The sequence below is a fragment of the Syzygium oleosum genome, unplaced genomic scaffold (genome assembly GCF_021117445.2).
Source record: "Syzygium oleosum isolate NSW1041296 unplaced genomic scaffold, Sole_v2.1 Sole_v2.05, whole genome shotgun sequence".
Classification (NCBI taxonomy): domain Eukaryota; kingdom Viridiplantae; phylum Streptophyta; class Magnoliopsida; order Myrtales; family Myrtaceae; genus Syzygium; species Syzygium oleosum.
The window spans coordinates 5,351,275-5,375,815 of NW_026607489.1; the positions used below are offsets into that span (position 1 = coordinate 5,351,275).

Genomic DNA, 24,541 nt, shown 5'->3' on the forward strand with positions numbered 1-24,541 from the left:
TTCCCCAACAAGTCTCACTCTTAGGTAATCATGGCTAACAAGGTAGGCTCAAGTACATAGTTAGGGACTCACTAGGGAAACCAAACTAGAAATCAACCAAGTTGGTCTTTTCCCTCTCCTCCAAAGTGGCGCCAACCCCATACAAACAAGACCAAATTTTGGTCTTGCCTCAAATAAAGCTTCTAGAAAATGCATTAAATGCAAAACCATAGGTTAATAAATATAGAACACCATCATGCACATAGCACATTAATGTGCAACTTTCTAAAAATCAATCAAGGGTCAATAGTGGCGAAACGAGGTTTACCCTTTTTCTTGGTTCGAATTCACTTGATCAAAGATTAATGTCCAATGATACTTAATTAATCATCGTCGGATTATGGATGTCATAGTCGTCACTCGCTCTCATGAATCCTCTTGCACAGTGCTTTCGTCGCAACACCTTAATCAAAACGATATCAATTCAGATCTCAATTGACCGTCGAAGGGCGGAATCTACGAGACAAAGTGACGAATTGAACATGCTCGCAAGACAGGCACATACGACGCGCAATGTACCCACTTGAAAAGAAACACCGACGCAGAGAGGAAGAGAGGATCGACACAAGGTCGAACCTATCAAGAAACGGCGAGAAACGAGAGAGACGTCACCAATCTTTGTATGGTGTGCTAGGGGAAGGAGCACCCTCTCTCTCTAGCTTTAGGGTTCTTATTTGGAGGAAAGGCATTCATCGACGTCTTTTATGCCTTAAATGCTGATTGGACCCTTCGGCGAGTCACATTGGCTTAAGATTTTAATAAAAAAAAGGCTATGCCGGATTACCGGCCAAACAAATCGAAGTTGGCATTGAAAGATCGTTTTTCAAAAAATTTGGTACTCAAGTGATAAAAAAAAATTCGATATTAAAGTGAGTGTTATACACAATTTTTGGCACTTTTAGTGCCCTTCTCCGCACTGGAAACTCTTATCCAACCATCATAGCCCCTTCTTTCATCCGTATAACTAGTTAAGGCGTGAGTTCAGTATGTGTCTGGCGCTCGAACGGGGGAAATTACAAAGAAAGTCCTAAACTCATTACACTTGTGCCAATTCAGTCCTAAACTTTTCAATTTAATCAATTTAGTCTTAAACCTTACAACAATTTTCCAATTGAGTCATTCTAGCCAATTTGGCCAGAAATCGCAAACGTGGACAATTTTTGTAATTTTCTTTTCTTTTATCCATGCTCTTCTTTTTTCATTGTGCCAGCAAGGGTTATGGGCAACTCTTGGAAACCGCGAAGGCCCTCACCTGCAGTCGGCAAGGGTTGCCGGTGACCCTCGTTGACAAAATAAAAAAAAAAGCAAAGCAAATATATAAGTTCAAAAAATAATAAAAAATTTTAAAAAATTACCAAAATTGTCTACGTCAGCACCAGTCGTGACACGTAGCATGGCCGACGTCCACATCAACGATTTCTAGCCAAAATTGATCGGAAGGACTCAATTGACAAATTGTCAAAATGTTTAGAACTAAATTGGACATATTAATAAGTTTATGACTGAATTGGTACAAGTACAATAGGTTTAGAACTTTTTTTGTAATTTCCCTGCTGGACTGGGATAGAAAGTTGGTCCCAACCCTCTACAAAGTAATTTTTATATAAGATAGAGTTCGATTTTCTAGGGACAATAGTGGAAAAGTTAACAGATAAGTCACCTTTATAGTCACTCTGCAGAATTGTAGATGAGATTTTCACCTCTTACGGCTCCTCGTTCATTTCTCTGGAAGAACCTTTCGACGTTTTAATACTAATGTGATCGATTCTCTTTTTGATTATTACATTCGAGTAATTTCCATTAGATACAGAGGTCCCACGCACACCGGATAATCACCGGAGCACGCAAGTCCGTGCTCTTAGGATTGGCTCCAAGAGAATGAATTAGGACATCGGGGGGTCTACCATGAATTAGAAACACAAAAGTTCAATTAACATTAGTCTTGACCAATTGTATCTCTGGATTGATCCACATGAGCGGTAGAGATGTTTTTTTCATGTCCATAGTGACCCAACCCAGCCTTGGAGTGCCCAATATCGCAAAGACTGTCAATAGGCCGAGTTAGGTTTGAACTTAATTTTTCAACAAATTCTTGGGGCCCAGTTTTCTGCATGTTGAAGCTAATGATGTTCTAAATAACTTGTAACTTGTTCACGAACAATTACTGAAGACAATGTTTATCTGGGTCGATCACTGTTAATTGCTTGTTCTTGAAGTCTATATGCAGTTCAAATGAGAGAAATCTTACCTCCTTGCCTTTCCTGGTGATTCGATCGTCGGCGCCGATGATCGAGCCGGGGCCGAAAGGCAGCCCGAGATGATCCTAAGGTGTGGCTAAAATTAGCAGGTCGATTTCAAACCATCGTTATGAACAAAATATGGGTACATCTACTACCGACCCGATAGGCTAAAGAACGACGGTGAGATCAAGAGTTGCTGCTATTTATGAGGGTAGGTGCGCGGTTTAAGTTAGATTTTGTATCGATTCTTATGAGCTCCACGTTGTCATGACTATCATGGAACATACCAAATTAATATGCAAACCAACTTATTAAAACTCCTTGTCCCATTAATTTCATGTTTAGCGTGGTGTCTTGCAAATGGGTCGTGTCTGAACGCGACCGGCCCCCATACGTTGGTCGGCCGGAGCTGTATCAGGCAGGTCGGAGTACGATATGACTTTCATTAGGCCTAGAGATTCTGTACCAGGCCAAATTTTGGGCTTGGGCTCAAATAAGCCCAAACTCTTTTTGCGAGCTATAGTTCTTCGTCATGGGCTTGAACGTTGAGCCCGCATTCGAATGCCCATGCTTATTGAAAGGCACAAGCGAATATCGTCTCGACCTATTCTCATGGCAATCACATTTTAAGACAGCGCGCGACTCAAATCAGCCCTACTTAAGAGGAGGCAGAATGTCATGTGACCGATCCGATCACATGTCTTCATTTACTTTTTATGCTTGTTCGAAAATCACGACAGATGCTTGTTCGAAAATCACGACAAGTAACGCTCTTCGTATTCCGTCAAGGCGTCGCTCTCTTCATCGTTCAGTAGATCGGGTGCTTGATTCTTTGCTTGTTGTATGGACTGGCGACGAAAATCTCCGTACCAAGACATTAGCGCAGTGCGATGTGAAGTGCAGCATCCGCAGTCGACAATCATATTTATCGACTCCCTATGGCGAGCGGAATTAGGATTGAAAGGGGAATGAATTGCTTTGAATTAAGATTGAAACACGGGTAGAAGTAATTCGTACGTTAACATACTTGTGTGTAGGCGGCTTAGGAAAGATCTATGTACACCTTTCATCTCCCAAAAGCAGAAACGGAGACAATACAAACGCGACGACAAGAAAATAACAATACTGGGACAAAGCGATGGTGGGAGTTAAGAAGACCAGCAACTGAGTTCGAGCGCTTCTTGAAACCTCGCTGCTGCTACAGAAGATCTCAAAGCCGGTGATGCGGAACCGAAACCCTGCGCCGACTCAACGGCAGCTTCAGCTTTCGATCGTCCGCTGACGCCGAGTTTCCCAGACACGAAGCCCATGAAGACATTGTTGTGGCCGGGAGCTCCGTGATCTGGGTTTCGAGGGTGAGACCTCCGTGCCTGATGAGAGTGGAGGGGTAGCGTGAGCATTGCTGATGTCGGAGACATATTTCTTGGCTCAAGACTCGAACTCAAGCTCACTCAACAACGTAAGATCAAGAAGAGGGAGCTCTCGAAAAAGAGTGAAGTGGGGTTTCTGTGGTGGATCTTGATCGATGGTGTGAAACAAACAAGCAAGCAAGTCTGTGCGTGGGGTTGGCGTTTATATAGAGACGAGAGAGAGAGAGAGAGAGGTTCAATGAACTGAGGGTTGTAATAACAGACAACAAAAGAAGCAGAATCTATGGGCGGTTCTTGGAACACCCAATCCAACATGCCAGTTTAAGGAAGAGTGAGTGTGTTAGTTGCTGCGGATAACGACGTTGGTGGGCAATCTATCTATCTATGGGCAGATCTTCGCTGGGTTTGTCCAGGCGGCCATGGTTTCTCTCTCTTTCTCTTGCTCGGTTTGTAGGCCATGGTTTCTCTCTCTCTCTCTCTCTCTCTCTCTCTCTCTCTCTCTCTCTCTCTAGTCGGTGGGGATCAAGCTCTTTATCTTTTGACTCGTTCTCCATTTCCAACAATTCATCTGTATTTTCAAAACAATAGTTTGTGCTGTTCTCCTAAAAAGAAATGTCTGGGCCTTTTGAGGATATTTTAGGGGAAAATAAGGAGAGGGGGAGATGAGTCAGAATTCAAGAAATGAAAAGGGATAATCACAATTTCGATCGTCCGTTTATTTCACGAAAAATAAATAATTTGAATAATATTTTTTCAAGAATGATCTAAAAGACATTTTCATTATCCTAAACAATTTAGTGGATAGTGAAAATATTTTTTTTCGACTGGTTATTGCAGGCAACATGAGTGATCATTTTTTAGAAGGGATATTTTTCGAATAATTCATTTTGCGTGAATTAAACGCACTCTAAGTTCAAGCTATTGTTTTGTCTGGAATGAGAGTTAATTTGGTGATACGAAAACAGTTCATAAGTTGTTGAAATGGAATTATTTACTAAAGAGCAACTATTCGGACATCTTCTATGAATTCGTTTTTCTATTTACTCCCCATCAAAATTTGAATGGTCCATTAAATTTAGGTTCCGTTCGTTTTGCGGAATATATGACGTTTCCGCCAGGAAGTCATTTTCCGGTGTTCGGCTGAAACCTGAAAAAGACCCGGAAAAATTTTCTGCCGTTCGATATGAAAAATCTGATTTGATTTTCTTCCTTGCACTTTTTTAAATAATTTTTATTTTAAAAAAATTCAAATTTTTAAATTTTTTAAGAATTTTTTATATTTCTTTTCTTTTCTCTTTTTTTTTCTTTTCTACTTTCCTTGCCAGTGGCCGACCACCGCAACGGCCGGCGATCGGCCACAGGCAAGGCTTAGACTTGCTCGCCCAAGGCCGGCGACCTCGAGCGAGACTGAGCCTCACCTTGCCGGCCTTGGGCAAGGCAAGGCGAGGTAAGGCCGCGCTTGCCCGAGGCCGCGAGCTCTGGCATGGCCTAGCCTTGCCTCGCCAACATCGAGCGAGGTCGGATCTGGTAAGGCGAAGGCCAAGCCTCACTTGTGGCCAGTCGCTGGCCGTCATTGGGGCCGGCAACCGGCTGGAGAAGAAGGTCCAAAGAAAAGAAAATAAAAGAGAAAAAGAAAGAAAAAAATAAAATTTAAAATTTAAAAATAATTAACAATTAGAATTTTTAAAAAAAGAAAATTAAAATAATTAAAATGAATGGTGAAAGAATGAGGAGGGAAAATGTTTTCCTCTTTTCAAAAAAAGGGAAACATTTTTCACACTTTTGAAGGTGTTTTGTCCATTGATGGAAATTGTTTTCCATGGTTAGTTTATTTTCCGTGAAATGAACATCGAAAAACTCGAAAAACGTTTTTTCGGAAGTTATTTTTCGTAAAACAAACGGAGCCTTAAAACACAGGAAATATGATCCATCTATCATGTTACTCGCTTTCAATTTTGATCATCGTGCTTTATTTTGTGACAAATTTGTTCTCCAAAACTAATCTTCAGCCATGATCTTCAGCCATGATTTTCATTCAAATATAGACGGAAAATGCTGTAAGCATCAAAGATACTTATTTGCTGGCATTGAATAGAAGATAAAAAAAAAATTTGGAGGGGAAACTTTAAAAAATGATAAATGTACTGGTCCTTATGTGCAACTCTGATCATTGGATTTGATCCCTAAAATCCACTTGGTCATGATTTCATAAATTTCATATTTTTCATCCAAATGTAGATAAAAAAGTTGAGAAAATGACACAAATAGTCCATAAATTTTTAATTTGTTTAACGTGATCTCCGAATTTTAGTCTAATGTGTAATACTGTTCCCAAACTTTTAAATTGTTCAATGTGGTCTCTGAACTTTTGATACATGCTTAATTTAGTCCCAAAATTATATGAAAATGTTCAATGTTATCCCTAAACTTAAATTAATGAAAAAATAATATTAAACATCTTCATATAGTTCAAGAATCAAACTGAACATGTACGAAAAGTTCAGAGATCACATTAAACAAATCAAAATTTTAGGGACCATATTGCACATTGAGCCAAATTTCAGGGAGCTCATTGAATAAATTAAAAATTTAGAGATCACATTATATATTAGGCCAAAGTTCATAGATTATTTATTCTCCCAAAAATTTCTGACTAATGTTGGAAATGAACATGTGGCCTCAATGCGCAATAAACTATCAAAGTACAGCATTCATGATAAAATAGACAAAAAGCACATCATTCGGTGAATAAACATATAAAAAAATCATGACTTGATTGAATTAATATATACACATCGAAATGTAAATTTTCTGAGACCAATTCGCCTAATGGATACATATTATCTGAACGTTGAATCAATTGGACCGAGTGGAGAATTGAACTATTTTGAAAGCTATGGTTTCTTCTCTATTTTTTTTTCTTTTTGGTCACTTTTTCCATTTATTTTCACTTTTTCCTTCCTTGATGACCTTGGACAGAGCTGCTGCCCCCCATCTGTCATCGATGTCGACAGCGATCTGGACGCGCGCCTCCGGTTCGAACCGGAACCGGCCCGTGGCATACGGAAAAATTTGAACCGGCCCGGAACCGCTGATTCGGCCTGGTTCTGAAAAGCTGGTGCAGCCGAGACTACTGTCGGATGCAGGCCATCTTGCAGTATGCGGCGGCTAGCATGAAGCAGACCGTTGCATGGCAACGGGCCAACGCCCAACGGCCAAACCCAAAAAAAAAAAAAAAAAAATTTATCCGCGGCGGGGCCAGACGTGCGAGCCTGCTGCGCGGGCTTGCACCTGCGCCTTGCGGCCCGTTGGGGCAACGGCTACGCCCCAACGGGCGTTTTTTAATAAAAATAAAAAAATTATGTTTTATTTTTTTAATTCTAAATTTTCTTCTATTTTTTTCCTATAAATTCTCTCAAATTCTCACAATATACACACAATTCTCTCAAATTCTCTCAAATTCTCTTCTCTCAAGTCTCAAATTTTCTCAATACTCGAAATTCTCTCAAATTCTCGAAATTCTCTCAATTTTCTCAATCCACGCAATTCTTTCTTAATTCTCCCAATTAATCGGCTCAATTCTCTCAATCCATTCGAAAAATGGCAAGTGGAAGTCGAGTGCCAACCGGCAAAGGTAAGAATATCGCGACGGAATCCCATCATTCTTTTGATCCTCGTGAATATGCAGATTTTCAAGATGATAGAAATCAACATTTTTCACGATGTGGAGCGCGTCACCGACGCAAGAAAGTTTTCATCCTCCCGCTGAAATATCTACAACAAAGGAAGCGGAACGGGAATTTACATCGACATTTGGAATCACTTCACGAAAATGGAAAGGTTTGATATCGGTCAAAAAAGGTATGATATAATTTGTAAATATTGTGGAAAAATATATAAATATACGAATTGGACAAGGATATTGAACATTTAAACGACATCTTATGAGCAAACATCCAACCGAAACGGGAATCGATATCGGGCAACAACAAATTTCCGGGTACGTCAATCCTAACACTTCCCCTTTATTTCGTTTTAATGAAAAAACTTATAAGGAAGAATTAGGCAAATTTATTTCCGTTGAGCATTTAGCATTTAATTTTGGAGAAAGATTTGGTTTTAATGAATTTGTACAAAAGCATGTGCTCCACAAGCAAAACGTGTTCCTAGAAATTCAATTAAACGAGTAATTAAAGATCTTTACAAAATGGAAAAAATGATTTACAAAACTTTTTATGCAATTTAATGGATGCGTGCATATAGGTAGTGATATTTGGAGTGATCATTGGCAAAATCATTCTTACATGGGCATAACATGTCATTGGATAGATGACGAGTGGACTATTCAAAAAGAGTTATTGCATTTAGAGTTTTCGATGATCATCATACGGCAAATAATATTTATAGAATAATTAGGCAAGTTTTAGAAGAATATTATTTGCTTAACAAAATTTTTCAATTGGTTTTGATAATGCCGCACAAATACCGCTTCAATTGCCGAGTTAGAAAATATTTGTAAACCCGCTTTTGGCGGAAAATTTTTCACATTAGATGTGCTTGTCATGTTTTAAATTTATGTGTCAAGATGGTTTGAAAACTCTTGATATTTTTCTTCAATCAATAAAAACGGCGATTCAATTTTTATGGAAACATCCCAAAAAAATGAAAGAATGGGGTAGATTTTGTAGAGATAATGGCAAAAAGCCAAAAAGATTTCCAAGAGATGTTCCAATTCGTTGGAATTCTACTTTCCACTTACTTAGTGAATCTTTAGCATATAAAGATTTATTATGTGCATTCATTTCTAATAATATATCTGAGATTAATTTACACCCACAAGAGTGGCATATTTGCCAAAAATTTTTAGATCTTTTAAAGGTTTTTAATTATGCAACTTATACTTTGTCACAGTGTTTATTATCCTACTACACATTTATTTTTAGTAGAGTGTACTAATATTGTCGGAACTTTTGATGAATATGAAAATGATGTTGAATTACAACATACTATAGTTGCAATGAAAATGAAATGGCTTCATTATTATAGTGAAATTCCCATGATTTATTTAGTTGCTTGTGTTTTTGATCCGCGTTGCAAATTGGATGGCTTAAATGATTTTTTGCGTGCGTATTATCAATGTTTACATTATGATGTGACAAATGTTACAACCATAGTACGTGAGGTTAAAAACGTAGTAATAGAATTATATAATGAATTTTATACTAAATATAATTTAGGTGATATTAGATCTTCTCAATCTACGGAGATACAAAATGATAGTACGGGTAAAATTAGTAGAGAGGTACCGACTTTTATTACATAGACAAAAAAAACAAAAGGGAGTAATAGGAAATATTTCTGAATTAGAGAGTTATCTAACCATTTTATTTGAGTTTAAGAGCGAAGGTGGTACAAATTTTTTTATTTTGGATTGGTGGAAGAGGCACGCAAGCCAATACCCAATCCTTTCTCTTATTGCAAAACAGATTTTTTCAACCCTTGTTCAACGGTTGCGGTCGAACAAGCATTCGGTCGGAGGTAATGTAATATTTTGAACGAACATCGTTCAAGATTAGATCCAGAATCGATGGAGATGCAAGCTTGTGTTGCTGATTGGACGAAGGCTCAATGCCGGCAACAAGAGATAGATCGGAATAATGAATCCGAATTCTTTAACGACGGAGATACTACCGCTACCACTATCGGTCTTGGAGCGGGTAGTGACGATTGAGGGTAAAAGAACTATTGGAGTTGGCAAATATTTCGGGAACTCTTGTTTCTCATACCGTACGCCACGTGAGCTTAGGGAAACCGAAATATAATCCGACGATATGTGACCTCTGGTCCCCTGCGCACAGAATGCTTAGGTTTTGGGATAATTTTAGGGTATATATATTGTATTCCTTTTTTTTTTTAAGATCGTTGTAACGAATTGTAATGTGTTTAATGATAATTTATTAAGTTGAAACCCTCTCTTTCTCTCGTCTTTTTGTCCCTAAATTTGAGTACAATTTACATTTTAATCACAATTTATATTGAATAATGTTCTATCACAAGAATAGTATTTTTCTAATTTTTTTTATTTTCATTTCTGTTTTTCTTCTTTTTCTTTTCCTTTTCTGTTTTTCCTTTTTCTCTTTTGTCTTTTTCCTTGTTTCTGTTTTTAAAATTATAATTTATATTTTAATTTTTTTTTCTTCCTCCGCGGCCGGCGGGCGAGGTCGGCCTCGCCCAGCCCAGGCGAGGGCCGCCTCGCCTAGAGGTCGGCGACCTCCGCGCCGGCCCCGGCTATGGCCGGCCGCGGAGGAAGAAAAAAAAAAGAAAGGAAAAGGAAAAAAAAAAAACAGAAAAAAATAGGAACCGGCCCGGAACCGGCCGGTTCCGGTTCACACTTGGCCACGAACCGGAACCGCCGGTTCCGAACCAGAACCGGTCGGTTCCGAACCGTGGCCACCTCTACTTGGACAGAGCTGCCGCCCCCCATCTGTCATCGATGTCGACAGCGATCTGGACGCGTGCCTCCGTTCACAAACTGGTCAACTACCACCACCACCACCAACACCACGGCGTGGCGTCGCCCCCTCTTGTCGAGTCTCTCCTCTTCGTTGTTGTCGTCTGTCATCCAGCACGGCGGAGGGAGATCCGAAGTCAAATTCACGTTGGAGCTCGAGCGAGCATAGGCTTGAGGTTGCGAGCCTTTGGATTTTGTTCAAGCATTTGATACCGACACCGTTCTTTAGTATATTTGCCTGTGTTTTGCATGGATTTCACGCATAATTTTTATTTCTAAAATTTTGTGTTTGTTATATGAAAATAGTGGAGCTATAAAAAGCGACAATAATCATGAACTAATTAAAGAAGTACACAATGAAAATATATCATTTAGAAGATAATTGAATATTACGGGTTCATTTTCCGCATATATAAGTTCACTTTACATTTACCAATACTTTTCTACATAATACTTTATAAAAATTGTACTATCTCTATTTGATTCGAGTAAATCGTTTGGTCATTTCTTTGAGTAATTATTATTATTGTTTAATCAACTTTAACAACAATATTGTATTTTACTACATGTTTTATCTGATCGAGTGAAAGTGATTTTACTCTAGATGGTGTATTATTTTGTAAATGTATCGCATAAGATATCATGGATAATAGAATCAATTTTACGTGTAATTATAGATATAGTTACTTTCTCATTCCCATATAGTTTACTAAATTTTGTAATTTCTTAACCATATTAATTTTTTTTAAAAAGTACCTCTTAATTTTTTCAAACATATTATCTTATTCTCATAGATCAAATTTACTACTTATTGTTAAGAAATTTTCCGTCAAACTTTCACTTTTTTTCTGAAAAAATCTTAAATTTTCATTTGGAAAAAAAAACTCCTTCCATTAAAATACTATGCATTTAATGGGCAAAAGTCGCTTTAAATATGATATATTAGGTTATTGTTGTACTATATCACAAGTCCTTTTTTTTTTAATGCTAAAGATGCAAAGTGCAGAGCTTATGCATGCAATTGATGGGAAAATCTGACAAAAAATGCACCCAATTAATGTAGTTAACAAATTTAACTAATTGTTGTTAACAAATTGCACCTCTTCCAGATATGGCAGATCGTGATTTGTCTTCCATAACTACAAATAATAAATAAATAAATAGCTCCTAGGGTCAAATCTGCTTTTTAATATTCGTCAGAGCACATAAGTGGCTTCACGACAAGTATAATCAAAACTGAGTCAAAGGCTATTATCGGATAAGCAGGTGTCAAAATTGTCAAATCATAGCAATGTCATCAGATATTAAAAAAGAAAAACACCACCAAAAACCCCAAACTATATCATTTGTGATAAATTTACTTCAAATTTTTTTGTGACACAAAAAATCTCAAATTATAGCGCTTATGACACATTTACCCCCCACAATACTTTTGCCCAAGGACATTTTCATCTTTTTCCTTTTTCTATTTTTTTTCCTTTTATTTTTCTTTCTTCTCTTTTCCCTCCTTTGACCATGCGGAAGAAACCAGCAAGGTCGCCCTCGCCCAAACTAACGCCGGCAAGGGCCGCCCTCGCCGGCTTCCCTCCGCCATGGCGGGCGGAGGGAAGAGAGAAGAAAGAAAAAAAAAGGAAAAAGACAAAAATGCCCTTGGGAAAAGTATTGTGAGGTAAATGTGTCACAAGTGGTATAGTTTGAGGTTTTTCGTATCGCAAAAAAAGTTCGGGGTAAATTTGTCACAAGTGACATAGTTTAGGGTTTTTGATGGTATTTTCCCTATTAAAAAAGGCCTAATTCCAAAAAAAAAAACACCAACTTTAGGTCTAGGAACAATTCTGGCCTAAACTTTTTTTATCCCGTAAAAAAACACAAACTTTAGGTTTAGTGACAATTCTAGCCCCAATTTTTTTTTATCTCATAAAAAATCACAAACTTTCACAATGATTCCAAATCTAGTCCCCCGTTGACTTTCACTATTGTTTGAGAAAGAAGGTTATGGTGGTGAGCTTGGCGAATCTCGTCCATGGCATCTGTCGACAGGCGCTCGTCAACTTCAGATTACGTCTAGCTAAAAAGATTTAATCTGGAGATATTTTTGACTTGCCGGTGAAGTAAAGGAGACGAACACTATTATTCTTCAAATTGTGGCTCAGAGAATAAGACAATGAATATTGCTTTAAATCTAGTCAGCAAGCCATGTAGATTTATTGCTAAGATGGAATAGTCAAGGTAAATAATCAATGGTTCTAAGTCAATGGGGGCCAGATTTTGGATTTAAGTGAAAGTTTATGCTTTTTTACGAGACAAAAAAAGTTGAGGCTAAAATTGTCACTTGACCTAAAGTTGGTGCTTTTTTACGGGACAAAAAAAATATTCGGTCCAACATTGTCTCTCGACCTAAAGTTGATGCCTTTTTACGGGGCAATAAAAAGTTCGGGCCAGAATTGTACCTCGACCTAAAGTTGGTGTTTTTTTTTTAAATGAACCCTATTAAAAAAACAAACCTTCCAAAGACTAGTATATTGTACGAATACAATGTCATCGAATACTTTAGTCTTTATAAATCCATTAATCTCGACATGAATAATGTCATCTTTTAATCGCACTGAAAAAGTAGATTTATTCATTACAATAAGATTATTTAGAGATGTCATGGGTAAATGAATGGTGAATGGCTATGGATAATAATGCGTGAGGAGAATCATGCATGTTTGGAAGTCATATAAAGATGAGCCTCGAAATGGGTGTTGCAAAGATTAGCAGATAATGGAGACTTTCTTGACGCCTGATTCAAAGATTATGTCGAAAGTTACCGTTGAAAATAAATCGGGTTAAGCATAGCATATTAGGTGAAGTTTGAATTCCCCAACATCAAACCAAATACCAAAAGGGAAACATTGGTGAATTTTCTTCCATTTTTCTTGAGGAAGTGATCCGGCGATTATGGCATTTTAATCATTATTGAGCGTAAAAGCAAAACGCAAGCTACAGAACGCCATGTAGCTCACAAGTCTCTTCCGACACACACACAGAGTTAACGTGAGAGAGTGATTCACCAAATCAAGAAGACACCGTGCTCAATTCGATCCTTCCCAGAATTTTTTCAACCTTGGGAGTTTCATCTCTATCTCAATCTCCCGAGACAGAGCTCGTGTGCAAGCATCAGTGTCTCTTTTCCTGTCTCTCTGCATATACCCAATTGGTGCCTTTGAAAGATTCACTCGGAACTTTGAACGCTTCAACTTCAGTTGCTACCCTCTCTCTCTCTCTCTCTCTCTCTCTTCAAGAGTCCATAAAAATCCTCTCTTTGTTGCTGGATCTTGACCGCCTCTCCACTCTCTCATTTTTTAACTCTTTCTTTTCATCTGGGTTTCTTTCTTTTTTGTGGGGTTTTGGCTTGATATTCTCTTCTCTGCAGTCTCGTCAATACCATCTCCTGCATGACCCGGTTCTCAACTCATTTGTATAATTTCGCAGATTGAACTTCTTCTTTCTTTCTTGGGTTTTCGATAGGGTTTCGGCTCCGATCGGTTGGATTATCTGTTGGGCATTTGTTTGGGGCGTTGCTCAGGAGTCTTTTAGTTTAGTTCTTCTCTGCTGAGTTGAGGAAATTTCTGATTATGATCATGTGAGTTGGATCATTTTCTGATGTGCGATGTCAATGGCGTCGATCAGGAGAACTTTGCCTCCTTACGATGATCGCAATTACCCGAATGGTGACTCCTTTTTGTTAGGATCATCACCAAATCAGAGGCCTTTCTATGTTTTGGGCAAAGCGTCATCTGCTTCGCTGGGTTTCACCGCATCGGGTATTAGAATCCGCAGAATGTTCGCCGCCTTTTTCCCGGGAAAGTACCCGAGAAAGTCTCCGGCGTTGTGCAGATCATTTTATAGTTTTTTGTTGTTTTTCGCACTAGGATTTTTACTGGGATTGACCCCTTATGGGCATGTGAACGACTTGCGAGCTAATCGTCCATTGGAGGTTAAGCCGCCTCCAGTCAATGTCCGGTTGGATGGTGAAGTGGATCAGTCGATTGAGCATCGCGATTTCATTATTAGAGCTGTTAATGTCAGGGTAGAAGAAAAGGTTGAGATTAATTTGGAAGAGGGTTCGAGTTTGGTGCCTAAAAAGCAGCTCATTGTGGTTACGCCGACATATAACAGGGCCTTGCAGGCCTACTTTTTGAATAGGCTTGGTCAGGTACTAAGGCTCGTGCAACCTCCATTGTTGTGGATTGTGGTGGAGATGGATGCAGCTTCGATGGAGACTGCAGACATATTGAGGAAAACTGGGGTCATGTATAGGCATTTGGTTTGTCGTAAGAACACGACAGATGTGAAAGACCGGGTTATGCATCAGCAGAACAGAGCATTGGAGCACATCCAGCACCATCAACTCGATGGTATTGTGTACTTTGCAGACGACTATAACATTTACTCAATAGAGTTGTTCGAGAACCTGAGGCAAATTAGGTATTTATAAGTTTTACAAGTTTCTTCTTTATTATGTTGCTCCTGTTTGTTTTTATGGGATGCCATTAAGAAGCCCTTTTAATTGTCAATCGTTTTCATGGCTTGTATCTGTATTTAATTGTAAGTATCTTGCTTTAAGATATGGCATCGTTGGACTGAAGGTGTATGTCTCGGAACAGCGACCGTTGGAAACTCAAAGATGAGTTCTTCTGTTTTCTGAATCATAATTAGCCTTGCTGGCAAGGGATTAAGTAGCCCATAACGGGAAACTCCATAGGATTGTAGATGTGTTTGTTAGTTACTTTATGCCTGTTTATTAGCTTACTGTAATTTTTTTTTTCTCATTTGTATTGGCGAACGTTTATTGCTGAATCTGCTACTTTGGTTCCTTTGCTTTTATGATTTCCTTCTTTGCCCATCTAGTTTGATTGATGCGTATGATTGCAATCAAGTTTAGAGTCGGTGTACATCTTTCATCCAATTTGCCTGACTATGTTGACAATCAGGAGTTTGTTAGGATACCGCACTCTGCAGCACACTCATAAACCTGACTTTCCTTTGGCTGTCCATGTTTTGTGTTTGGCCCCCTTATCAGTCATCTCTCACATGCTCATGACTAATACACTTGAATTTATGGAGACAACTCTTGCATATTCTTTATCGGAGTTGTATGTTTTACCTTAGTTATTAAGTTTTACTAATGCACCATTACACTATTTTCGGTGCTGATACTTTTTTCCTCATTATTTGAATCTCTGTTTTAGTCTTAATCCATTTGCTTTCTGCTCACCTTTCTTTTTATTGATTTTACAGACGTCTAGATGGCAACCCGTGTATTGAGCGGGTTAGCCATAAAATTAACACTATTCTGATAATATTTGAGAATATTATATTCAATATTATATGAAAATTCATCAATGAAAGCTGGATGTTCAGATGTACTTAGTGAATGTAATTGTGCAAGGGATATTTGAACAAAGTTGGTGTAGCGAATGAATACTGTCATGTTGAATTAATGAAAACGTAGAAAATGAGTTGTGATTTTATAGTAAATCAAAACATAACTTAAAGCAAAGTGAAAATTGAAATCACACTTAATAGCTTATCATATTGACTGTATTTTAGTTTCCTAAACCACATACTCAATAGCATTTAAAAAGTCCATAAATATTAATGGAGACAAATACTTATGAGATGCTAGGAGTTAGGTAATTAATTCTCCTTTGGTTGAAAATACTTGATGGAAAACTTTTGCAGTTGCTTGGGTGGCGTGTGGGTGGCAGAAAACAATTCTTGCAATGAGGAGAAGGCATCTCTGGCTATTTAGAGTCTTAGGTGCCAAACTTTGGGGCAACCCTTAAGAAAGAGTTTGTAATATTTGCAATCTGACTCTTCTGGCATGTAGTGTATGTGTGTATCCATAGTGGAAAAAGGACTTGTTGAAGTCTATTCCGTCCGGGCAAACTAGATAATGGGCGTATAGTAAATGAATATATTTCCTGTCAATTGTTGATCTGTAATGTAACTGAAATTTGCATCTGCTATATAGGATGTCCTGACTTAGCTCTGCTTGCTTTTCAGTCGTTTTGGCACTTGGCCTGTTGCGATGCTCGTGCAGAGCAAAAACAAAGCAATATTGGAAGGTCCCGTTTGCAACGGAAGTCAAGTAATGGGTTGGCACACAAACGAAAGAAGTAAGAGACTCCATAGGTTCCATGTCGATAAGTCTGGATTCGCTTTCAACAGTACGATCTTGTGGGATCCAAAGAGATGGCACCGTCCCAAATCTAATCCAATTCAGTTGGTGGACTCTTTAAAGGAAGGTTTCCAGGTAATAATTGGAGTCCAGACGTAATGAATGTGACTAGTGTGCTCGATATATGATTTATGCAATTTACAGGTCCTCAATTTCTCTTGCAGGGTACAAAATTTATGGAACAAGTGATAGAAGATGAAAGTCAAATGGAAGCAATTCCTTCCGGCTGCTCGTTAATAATGAACTGGCATCTCCATTTGGATGGTCGCGGTCTTCCGTACCCCCAAGGCTGGTTGCTTGAGAAGAATCTTGACAATGTTCTCCCTCTAAGATGATGAAAGTTCGAGTGTTGATACTTTTCACCGGAGAGATGTAGCAACATAGAACGAACTTGTGGATGTGTCCCCAGATATTTCTTTTTAAGGTCATACCTGGTGAAAAAGAGAAGAGAAACACGAGCAGATAAGTCATCTCTCATGTTTGCTTCTGTAGAATGGACAGGATGGGCTGGTGTTGGTGGTGGTCGTACAAGCAGCACCAGCTGGTGAAGCGTCAATGCCGATCGAAGGTGCACAACACACTAGTCGTTCTTTCTCAGAATGAAATTTTACTTTGAGCTTCATCCTCCAACACAAGGTTTCCATATTCCGTTTCTTTTCTTTTTTGAAATCTTATGGGTTTAATTGCACCCGTTCGATGTGATGCAAAGGTACGTGGTGCTGGTTTCCTATCGAGGTTGGGATGGTTGCATATCATTCATGTAATCAAACGTGGGCAAATGTCCTACAGATTAGAAATGGAAAAATTTTCTTTTGCTTTCCGGCATTTGACACACTATGCAGGTTCAGAAATTACCGCACTTAATGAAGGCACGATATATGTTCATCCACCATTTTGACTCATTGATTGTCTATTCTGAAAGTTGCTGATCCATTGCTATGAAGTGGCCAAAAGGAAGTCATGCAGTGAAAACTGAAAATAAGTAGGATTGAATTCGCATCCGGTACTTGAGCAGCTGATTCCTCCTTATCTGTCCGCAAAAAATAGAACTGCTCTTCATTAAAAGGTTATTTGTTTGATTTTTTTTGAGGTGAACTCAAGCTTATACAGAAAACACAGTTTTCCAGAGCCCATTCATGTTCATAATATTTGACAAAATCCTGGCCAGGATCACCAGGGACACGAACATAAACAACAGCCTGTCGCGTTCCGTCAAGTCCCATTTTCGCAAGCTCGTCAACACATTGATTTGCTTCTCTAAACCATGTCGATGTCGCAGATCCTATATTGTTGCTGCGTCCGGAGAAAGCATACTCCATTCATCAAACAATGTTTTTCAGACGGAGGCGTGGGCAATATCAAGAGCATCAAACTTCAATTCTTCCATAGTTTACTAGAAACTACTGTCAAACTGGAGGTTCTAGTCCTGCCTTCGGGTGCCCAGACTTGCGCAGCAAAGGCGGAAGCGGAAAACCAACAACAGTCCAAGCTTATATCTCATCTGTCTCGTGACACTCCTCCTGCCCATGCCTTTCCCAGGGTTTTCTCTGTTCGGGCTCAACGGACATTGGATCTCTGTCCTCCAATTCTGTTACTTTCTCTACCGCAATGCTTTTGTCTGCAGTTCTTTCGCTAGTTCCGGCAATCGGATGCGCGTTCGGATTCTCAATCGCTTCCCTCAATAAGAGCCTGCAAATACCCTCCATGAAACCACACGTTTCGATGCAACAGCATCTACCGGAAGGTAGGTCGCCGCACGCCGCACTTGTCGTTCTGACCACTCACTACGAAGGGATATGGCGGCCCACGAATGACTATACTCACATTTTGCCACCAATGTACAAAATATTGATGTGACTGGAATACTGTAGAAAAATTATTATACGTTACATCGGATTTCAATTACCTTTCTAAATAATACCGTGAGGAGAATGATGACAAGAACCCATCGAAAAGTGAAATAGAACATTAAGTGACTAGGTCATTCATGGTTAACGTCAACAATAAGACCCGAATGTCAATACAATGCTTTTCCATGGTGATTGGATGATCTTGTTTTACAATGTCAAACAATCAAAATGTATTTAAAACAACTCCTTATTCAAATGTGTGCTTCTTATTATTTTGTACAATTTGGGAGTTTGTGTCTTGGAAATTACAACATACAGCCTCATGTTAAAATCGATTACAGAAATGCTTAATTATTTCATAGATTCATGCTTGAAGATTTTTTTGAATTTTTATCTTGGAGGTTAGAAACTAAACAATTATGCTTAGGTTGATTTTCGTTAACTTGGAATGGTTCAATGAAGACAAAATGAAAGTTTTTTTCCTTGTTTTCTTTATTTTTGTTTGGTTATCGTAGAAGAGAGACTTTTCAATACGCATCGTCGTTAGTGGGGTGGGGTAAGGGGGACGTAAGCGGTGAACAATTTCTTTGAACGCTAGTTATCTTCATATTAAAGTAATTTTCTCGGCCCAATAATACCTTAGAAAACCTGCAAATGCAAGCTTGTTTGCAATTTTACCTTCTCATGGGGACTTTATCTTTTGTCCCAATTTTACCTTTTATTTCATAAAGAATCTGACCAATTTTAGGTCTAGTCCAAATTCTACCGGCGGTTATAACCGATCGTCGGCGGTGGGCGTTCCAGGAGCCAAATTTTTTTTTTAAATATTAACAAAAGTCCTTTACAAAATTAGGTTTTACCAAACGGTATTTAGACCAAAGTTGTTTTTAAATGTGATTTTAAAAATACACTTTCCAACACACTACTTGCATTTGGAAACCATTTTATCTCAAAGGTATTTGCATTTTGCTTGTGATTTCCCCAAACCGAACCAAACAGGCCTTTATCTTGTGTCCCAATTTTACCTTTTATTTATAAAGAATTAGTCTAGTCCATAATTTACTCTTAACTTTTTTTATTCATAAAATCCTCATTTTTTTTTTTTTTTTTTAATAAATCACCAACTTTAGGTCAAATTGGCATGAGCAGGTGGTAGTCTTCTGTATACAATTAAAAGAGAAAACAAGGAGAGCAAGTGAAAAAAAAAAGGAAGAAGTATATGATAGAAAACTAAAAATTTGATCAAAGAACTGATCAATTCGATGACAATAACGATAGAGTCCTATTCTACATGTCGATACCTCCATCGGAAAAACTTGTGTTGGGCATCGGGTTGTGCCGGGTCCGGGATTAAATTAAATTTTTTTACTAAATAAACAAATTCAAAAATGATAATTATAAATTGAATATATAATTGTCATATTCAATAGAATTTGCAAGAAATGCAAATATAATAATATTTTAGGACATATTTATTTATATCCCAATATTAAGAGCATTTCAAAAATCATTTGAGGAAAATGAATGGAAAACACTCACTCAATTAAACATAAATATAGTATAATATATCATTAAATTTGAGAAACAAATTATACGTATAAGTGCCCCGATAATTATTACACATAATTTACACCCAAGAGAATTATAATAAATTTATTGTTTTCAATGCCAATCCCTCATCATGATTGGGATGATTAGGTGTCATTGTCCTCTTGTTCACGTTGGACATGTTCGACCATTACTTCATTTTTCTAGTCAAACCGCGCCTATTGTCTTTCATAATCCATTGGCAAGTATCGAACGTCGACTCGAATGGTACCGCAAACAATGCACTCCCAAATGTTTGCAATATTGAACCAGGAGACTCTTAAGCCCCTCCAACATGAATTGATGATCCAAGACAATGGATGGAACATCATGTATAGAAATGAAACGTTGATAACTTTCTTTGCTTGTCATCTAGAGGACCTCTAGCTCTCGATGCCTAAGTGGGGTGGATCTAATATTTTGAATCCATTCACATATGGTGGCCACAAAATCGTACAACTGCAAAGATTATTTTGCACGCGCCAGTTAATACGTTAGAGAGGTGTTCAAGCTAGCAATATCTAAAGTGATGCGGAAGATTTATCGAAGATGCAAAACACGCATTGTCGGCTCTCATTATTTGGTAGTCACATTTCAGAAGTCATGGGGGAATCTAACTTCTCAAATGTAAGAGTTTGATGTGATTTCCATTCCTCATTGACCTAATGTTCGGAAGCTACATAGTAGCTCCATAAATCAGAAGTGAAAGAGATTCAAAAGTTACCCATAAACGACAGATATTCCAAATTCGCCATTTTGTATAGCAACTTGCCATTTTTAGTGTTAATTATCCGGGGAACGAGCCTGAATAGAGTCTGCAGAGCTGTTCAGTGAAGCCAACGGGTTGCTGATACAAGCTCCCTTTGTCATCACATCTCTGTATCGTGTCCCGCTTGGTGCTTCCTCAAGTAACCTGTCCCATTCGTCGGATAATAAGTAGCCACATACCGTGCAAACGGCCTTCTTAACACCATTAGTATCAACTCAACCCGCAATCCAGGCACTGGACGTTCATACCCGCCTAACCACTGCAATTACTGGTGTGTATTCTTGGGGATATGTGATTTTTCAGAGAAAGCAACTTGGCTTGAACTAGCTTCTGCGTTCGCCCCTAAATTCCTACCAATTGTCGAGTCATTATGTCCCGTTGTCGTCTGATGGCGGAGCCGATGCGAAGACATCATTATCGCAGTACTCACTAACTCCCATGATAATTGCATAATGAAGTACGAATTGAGTTAGGATGATCGGAAATGGTTATTATTGTCATTGTTCTCTATGACGATGTTTAGAGCCCAATCAAATCATTGTGACGAGAAAATGAAATCACTGATATTAACAAAACTGTTTTAAAGAGCAATTGCGTCAGGAAGTGGAGTGAGGATTGAAGAAAGCTGAAAAACGATAGGGGAAGGGAGCCAATTTACAAAGGGTATATGCCTTCTCTCCTACCCGTCAACCAGCCGGCCGTCGGGCGTTCTACGATCACTCGTCAAGTGGCCCCAAAAAATGATTTCATGTTGTGGTTCCAACTTAGGAATTCTGCAATAAGAAACAATTGTCGGGCCTGAACTAGCCCACGGGCTTGACCCGGTCCGGGGTCTGGGGTCCGGGTCTGGCCGTGCCCCAGTTGGCATGGCCCATTGGCCACCCCTAACAGCAACAATAAGGATTCTTCTTGACTGAGCCAAATTATGGTCCGAAGATGTAAATAGATGAGGAAAAGTTTTATATTTCTGTAACTGGTAAAATGCTATCTAGTGCACTATTTCCTTTTTTCGCTTTTTGACTGCAATTTTTCGAATCAATTATTTCTTATAATACAATGATAAGAAAAAAATTCAGAGCCTATCCCAATAGGAACCCGATCATCCGAACTATGATGAAATATACAACTAATGTACATTTCCGGAGCAGCAGCAGCGGAGGGATCTCACTTAAACGGTGATCCCTCCCGGAGAACATAACGGAAGCAGAGCTGAAGTGGCCCCTTCAATTTGACAAGGCCATCAGCCGCCATAACGAGCCGCCAATTTACATCTTCTACTCAAAAAATTTGAAGAACCAAATTTGCCAACCTCCTCAGCCCCCTGTCTGCTGCCGTATAGCACAGTTTGGCCAGTCTATCAAGCCATGCATTTATGATATCACGTCATCGTCGTTCCATGGACTGAAGAGCTTGTGCCTGAGGTCAGAGAAGATGAGACATGTGGTTGGTCGACAGTTTCACTTGTGAGGCCAAGAACCGACAGAGTTGTCCTGCCAACAATCACAGTTTAAAAACCAAGTAGAAAACAAGGACAAAGTTATGCACTTTAAACTTCAATTGGAAAAGAGGACATCGAAGACCTCGAAATCATAGGGAAAAGCCCCTAACAGAAGACAAAATCGAAGAGAAAAATCGAATCAAACTACTTAAAGCAAAAGGCCTAAATAGTCGATGCAAAAGGTAACCCCGACATTCTTTCACCATAGGGTCAAAACAGAAAGAGTAATGTTCATCACACTGTCGATCCTAGCCATTCATGCATCAAGATCAAGTTTATAGCTAAAGTGCAATGTCAAGTAAACAGTAACAAATTATAATTATGGACAATCAAGAAATACATCTTGTTGGGCCTTGTACCCTGCCAGTTTGATAGCAAATATCAGGTTCTGAGGTGTATAAAATCCATATAAGGAGATGAGTAAACTGACAACAGCTGTAAGTAGTGAAAGTGAGGACCGCAAACAAATTAAAGCTCCCAAGGACTCTGCAGCACCCTAAATTTTCCCATTACCGAATGAGCCTGCTTCCAAAAGACGTAGCCTGACAGATTCTGCCAAGGAACTAATATTTGGTTTATGCAATTTTCTATTTTCTTTTCGAATTCAACCCAGCTACCTTACCAAGTTGGCCGTCCACTCGTTTACAATAACAAATCAACAGTCGATGCAAATGTTCTGTTTTTCTACGAATTAAAAGCAGAACCAAATCATTGAAGACCAACATTTGACATACTCCTACATCGGTCACGGCACAAATCGCTCTCCTTATTATTAACAAGATCAAACTACTACAATCCAAGTTTTTTTTTTTTGGCTGGCAATTCAAGTACTGCAGATTATTGAAATGCCAAATCTGCTTGTGGCGCACCTCTCTTGTTTTACTCTCAGATGGAAGTACAAGAAAAGAGAAATGTCTGAAGGAGGAGAACAACAGTAACGACAAACTGTACAAAGGTATAGAGCAAAAAGTACCTGGGTAGTGAAGCTCTAATATTTGGTTGACTTGCAAAGGCAGCAAGAGGCTCTCTCAAGTTTGCATATTTAGTTAAAGAACTCTCAAGTTGCGGTGGGGGCAACTGCAAACAGCAAAAGAAGGGAAGATGCTGCTTACTGAATTACATGGAGGGATTAAAAGAATTCAAAGAAAAATATCATAGGCACCTGCAACAATACACCGAAAGAATGTGGCTGCGTCTGGGATACACATTTCAAGAAGCCCACCCAAAGCTTAGGCATCTTCCAAACCTGACATAAAAGCATAGATCATGTTAGCTTCCACAAATCAAACTTATCTAAGCCATGCTATAAAAGAAAAGCTAAAACGAAGATGAAGCCAGCATACCTGCTTACTAACCAGCTTGGAGAGTATCTCCATTACAAAATCGACCTGTGTTTACAAGCAGAAGAGTCAAGTTCCATGCAAGTCACAGAAGTAATCCACTACTTCTGGAGATATATACAAACACCACTATTCTGAGGCTTTTAGACAATTAAATCAAAAGGCATCAAGAACAGGAGAGGAGACACTGGAGCAGACTAAGCAATCAATGTGCTTAACTATCCATAAAGCAACCACTTAATAATAACCTATATCAAGAAAGTCTGCACGCAACCACTTAATAATAACCTATATCAAGAAAGTCCGCACAAGTCAGAACTGCTTCAACTGCCAGTTTCCCATCATCTTAGAGTAAAGTTTGCTGAGGGTCTGAAGGTAAAATAAAGCATCTTTAAAGCAAGGGATACTAGGATCAGTTTCCCGCACCTATACAATCATTTTTCGATTATGGAATTTAGTAATATATTATTTAGTCAAATTTGAGAGAATTCAGCCATTGTGCTGAGAGAATTGAGCTTGCAAGTCCCAACGTGTCGCTTCCTTTATGTGTTTCGCTGAAAGGACCTTTACTTTTCTGATTTTCTTTTTTTTTGTTTCAGCTCCACACTCTCTTTCCCGTCTGTAGCCCATCAATCGAGAACAAGTGAGCTTTAAGCCTTTAAACTTGAAGCAACAACATTACCAAAATTCTTTCATATTTTCTCTTAATTCCATATTTCTTGTCTACAAGGGGATTGATGCATTTGTGATTAGCCAAGAAGGTCATTGGAAAAGGAGACTGGCTGCCCAAAATTCAATTGCTATTAATTCAACAGCTCATCCAATCATATAAGAGATGTGCTTTCTGGTATTTCTACCTAGCTAAGCAAGTGAAAGTATCAGCCAGACAAATTGAACTAATATTTAAAAATAGAGTAAAACCCCCAATGGTTGACCACCAAAAAATAAAAACAAAGAGGCAGTTAAACTAATCCTATCATTACCATCGACAGTGAAACAACTAAAGCCCAGAAAAAAGAGTTACCAGTGCAGGAAAAGCGTCAATTGCCTGAATAACTGTTCTCATGAACAGAAGAGGCAATGGAGTTCGATCAACCTGGAAAATGGA

At 38.7% G+C, this 24,541-nt stretch overlaps 2 protein-coding genes across 2 annotated transcripts in view; one reads left to right on the forward strand and one right to left on the reverse strand.

Annotated features, from left to right (window-relative positions):
• The first annotated feature begins 13,168 nt into the window (after nt 1-13,168).
• On the forward strand, nt 13,169-17,214 carry LOC115676467 (probable beta-1,4-xylosyltransferase IRX9H). The gene is made up of 3 exons (XM_030599406.2): nt 13,169-14,633; nt 16,215-16,464; nt 16,554-17,214. The coding sequence occupies exons 1-3, from the start codon at nt 13,816-13,818 to the stop codon at nt 16,722-16,724; spliced, it is 1,239 nt and encodes a 412-aa protein (XP_030455266.2). The 5' UTR covers nt 13,169-13,815; the 3' UTR covers nt 16,725-17,214.
• A 4,355-nt stretch (nt 17,215-21,569) lies between these two features.
• The window catches only part of LOC115676348 (uncharacterized), a 28,171-nt gene continuing 25,199 nt past the window's right edge, over nt 21,570-24,541 (reverse strand). The window contains exons 23-27 of the mRNA XM_030599232.2: nt 24,458-24,529; nt 23,437-23,481; nt 23,256-23,339; nt 23,067-23,170; nt 21,570-22,085 (exon numbers count right to left, since the gene is read on the reverse strand). Of these exons, the coding sequence (XP_030455092.2) occupies nt 21,974-22,085; nt 23,067-23,170; nt 23,256-23,339; nt 23,437-23,481; nt 24,458-24,529 (417 nt within the window). The 3' untranslated portion in view covers nt 21,570-21,973. The remainder of the gene's footprint in view (nt 22,086-23,066; nt 23,171-23,255; nt 23,340-23,436; nt 23,482-24,457; nt 24,530-24,541) is intronic.

Excerpts from the sequence above, each read along its gene's own strand:
- LOC115676467 (XM_030599406.2), top strand. The coding sequence starts at position 13,816 with ATGTCAATGGCGTCGATCAGGAGAACTTTGCCTCCTTACGATGATCGC. Across the intron at positions 14,634-16,214 it reads GAGAACCTGAGGCAAATTAG|TCGTTTTGGCACTTGGCCTG; the intron begins GTATTTATAAGT and ends CTTGCTTTTCAG. Across the intron at positions 16,465-16,553 it reads CTTTAAAGGAAGGTTTCCAG|GGTACAAAATTTATGGAACA; the intron begins GTAATAATTGGA and ends TTTCTCTTGCAG.